The sequence below is a fragment of the Pteropus vampyrus genome, unplaced genomic scaffold, assembly GCF_000151845.1.
Source record: "Pteropus vampyrus isolate Shadow unplaced genomic scaffold, Pvam_2.0 Scaffold131, whole genome shotgun sequence".
Lineage (NCBI taxonomy): Eukaryota > Metazoa > Chordata > Mammalia > Chiroptera > Pteropodidae > Pteropus > Pteropus vampyrus.
The window spans coordinates 15,490-18,788 of record NW_011888912.1 but is presented as its reverse complement, the minus strand read 5'-3'; the positions used below and the strand labels follow the sequence as shown (position 1 = coordinate 18,788).

The 3,299-nt window shown below is 48.0% G+C and overlaps 1 protein-coding gene across 2 annotated transcripts in view; it reads left to right on the top strand.

Annotated features, from left to right (window-relative positions):
* F13B (coagulation factor XIII B chain) overlaps window positions 1–3,293 on the top strand; it is a 14,637-nt gene extending 11,344 nt beyond the window's left edge. For both annotated transcript variants that reach the window (XM_023534755.1, XM_023534754.1), the window contains exons 8-10: window positions 1,424–1,603; window positions 1,691–1,876; window positions 2,955–3,293. In XM_023534755.1, the coding sequence (XP_023390523.1) occupies window positions 1,424–1,603; window positions 1,691–1,876; window positions 2,955–3,196 (608 nt within the window). In that variant the 3' untranslated portion in view covers window positions 3,197–3,293. The remainder of the gene's footprint in view (window positions 1–1,423; window positions 1,604–1,690; window positions 1,877–2,954) is intronic.
* Window positions 3,294–3,299: the final 6 nt, after the last annotated feature.

Here is a 3,299-nt window from a genome sequence, read left to right as displayed (position 1 = left end):
GTTTAGAAATGTCCGGCGTTGCCCATCGCCTTGGCGTAACGGTAGAGCGGAGACCGTTAGCAAGTTGTCTGTGATGTGCCGTTTCTAAAATAAGGGGCGGGACTACTTGTTTCTCAGCCACGCTCCCCGCCCCGTCCAAATTAGTCATCCTGCCAACGAGCTGTCATTCTCTTTGGTAAATAACCCTTAGTTGTAGGATGGGCAGTGTTGGAGGGCGAATAATGTGCCCCCCAACCCTAACCCCCCCCCAAAATAAAGATATCCAAATTCCAGTTCGTGGAACCAGCGGACGACCCCTTTTATGGCCAAAGGGACTCTGCAGATGTGATCAAGGATCTTCAGGTGGGAGTAACATCTGGGGGTGTCCACCTGGGCCCCAAGCGGGTACCCTTATGAGAGGGGGTCGGGGGATGGAAGCAAGAGGTTGCGGTGATAAGTCAGGGGGTCATGGCCCAGGAATGCAGGGGCCTCAGAAGCTTGAAAAGGCAATGACGCTGATTTTCTCCTGAAGCCCTTTAGCTTCTAGAACTGAAGAGAATAAACTTGTGTGATTTCAAGCCACTAAATTGTGGTAATTTGTCACACTGTATTAACGTAGGACAGGGACACAGGATGTAGAATAGTTAACAGCAGGAGAGCTTGCTGTGGGGGCACGGGTTCCAGGCTAGGCCCTCCACTTACTGATAACTTACTTCCTAAGTTTTACCTTATCTATAATATGGAAGACGTAAAGATCTTCAGTTAACAAAGTGTTTTTTAGGGTTAGAGGAGATAATGAATGGAAAATGCTGGCAGCTTTAGTTTCCTGTTGGCACCAAACCATGTTATTGCAAACTTAGCCACTTAAAAGAGCATGATCGTAGCTTTCGACAGTGGGCCGGGGTGCAGGCCCAGGCTTTGTTGGCTCCTCTGCCCCTGTGTCTAGCAAAGCCACGGTCAAGGCCTCCGGCGGGGCTGCAGCCGAGTGTGAGGCCGGGCTGGGGGAAGAGGCCGCTTCCGGCCCACGATGGTCGCTGGCGTCATTCGGCGTTTTGCAGGCTGCCGAGCCAAGGGCCCCGGGTCCTGCCTGGCTTCCAGCTGGAGGCAGCCCTCCGCCCCGGGCCTTCTGGAAGCTCCCAGGGTGGCAGGTGCTGTTTTCAGTGAGAACGGCCTTATAGCATTACAGTAAAAATTCTCTGTCTATAACCGCACGCGTCCCATCAGCTTCGCCGCATTCTGCTGGTTAGAAGCTAGTGTCACTTCCTGCTCACGGGGACAGGGACGACACGAGGAGGTGAGCATCAGGGAGTGGGGGTCGAGGGGGTGACCCTAGAGCCCGTTCGCCCTACTTCTTACAGTACTTGACCCAAGGAACGGGCTTCTGAAATCTTCAGCATTATTCTTCGTAATTGTATGACTGAATCTACTGATATTTTTCCATCAGGAAGAAGAAATCGGTGTCCTCCGCCACCTCTGCCTCGAAACTCCAGAATCCAGACGTATTCTATGACGTATCGTCACGGAGAAACGGTTCGTATAGAGTGTGAGCTGAATTTTGAGATGCAGGGCTCGGAAGAAGTACATTGTGATCATGGAAAGTGGACGGAGCCTCCGCAATGCACGGGTTAGCATCGCCTCGCATCAGCTTGCCTAAGCCGAAGTCCGCCTGTGTCACTGAACGGTCTCGTCTCTCTAAATTGTCCCTTTTCAGAAGAAAAGGAGAGGGTGGCCTGTGAGGCACCACCGTTGGTTGAGAACAGCGCAGCCAACCTTCGCTCGGAGGTGTATCACAGCGGGGACAAGGTGACATACAGGTGTGAGAGCGGCTATCACCTCCGGGGACCAAAAGAAATTACCTGCAAACGCGGAACGTGGACTCTTCCCCCCGAGTGTGTCGGTACGTGTAACACATTTAACGCCGACAGCTAAGCCGACCGTGGAAAGCTTCCCATTCTCTTCATTTAATTCACATACTGACAGCAAGAGGCCATTGCTTAGAAGAGTTAGAAACGCTTTTTTTTTTTTTTTTTTTTTTTTTGTGTGAGTGTAGGGAGCCATCTGTAGAATTCAAGCCAGGATGAAGACCTGGGAAAGTAACACAAGGATTTCGAACAGGCGTGAGTGCCAGGCACTCTCGTCTGACCTGTTGGACGCTGTGACTTGGGAGCGTAAAAAGACAGCACGTAAAAGAGAATGCACTTCATTGGAGAAGATAAATTAAGGACATGTTGGGTTGAGTGGCTGTGATCATGATCCTTGAGACTTAGGACAGAGTGCTCCGCTCTTGACTTTGGGTCACTCCTGCTGATGTGACTTTCGCGTCTGGTCATTCTGAGTCTTCCACCCCCTGAGCTGTGTCTCAGGCCTGTTTTACTGAAGAGTACAAGCACGGCTGAGGGCTACCCTTCCCGACATCCTTCTTATTTCTTGATCAGATCCTGGAGAGATTTCCACAAGCGTGTGCACCGAGGGTATTTATCACATAAAAGAGAAGCTAATAAGGATACTTGAGAAATTAGCAGGAAAAAAAAAAACTCAAAAAGGAGAGAGGAAAATGGAAATGTTCATCTACAGATGGATTTGAAACTGAGATGAGGAGAAATGAGAAGGCAAAAAAAAAAATAAAAGTGGATGATGAGAACAGGTTCAGAACTGACCATAATCTTTAGGTTAAAGAGTATCATTTATTTATTTTTTAATCTATTTTAAGAATATCCAGATCAGAATTCCTTGGCACACAAGAAAAATGAAAATATTCAGCATTCTTTTTAAGTCAAACCTTGTCCGTTCAGTCTTGCTTAGTAAGTTTTAAAAATATTCGACCTGCGTAACATTTCTCTTGTTTCTGGTGAATTCAGGAATCGATCGTCCTCAATGATACAGCATAAATGTTGAGGTACTATTGTGTGGGGAACTGTATTATTACATTAAGTTGTTAAAAGTTCATATTAAGTTTAAACTACCCTTTTTTGTAGAAAATAACGAGAACTGTAAGGCTCCGCCTGTTGTGATTAACGGGGCCGTGGTTGGCGGGCTGCTGGCCAGCTACCCAGCGGGGTCCTCGGTGGAATACAGATGTGATGAGTATTACTTACTGAAGGGGGCGCAAAAGTCTCAGTGCGAGCAAGGACAATGGTCACCCCCACCTGTCTGCCTAGGTAAGGCCAAGAACACACTGAATTTTTTAAAGTTTCCCCCCCACCACCAACTTTATTGATACCGTTGACCTATAACATCATGTAACATTAGGATGCATGATGTGATCACTTAGTCAGACGTCTGGCATATTGTGAACTGGTTTCCACAATAAAGTCCTTAGC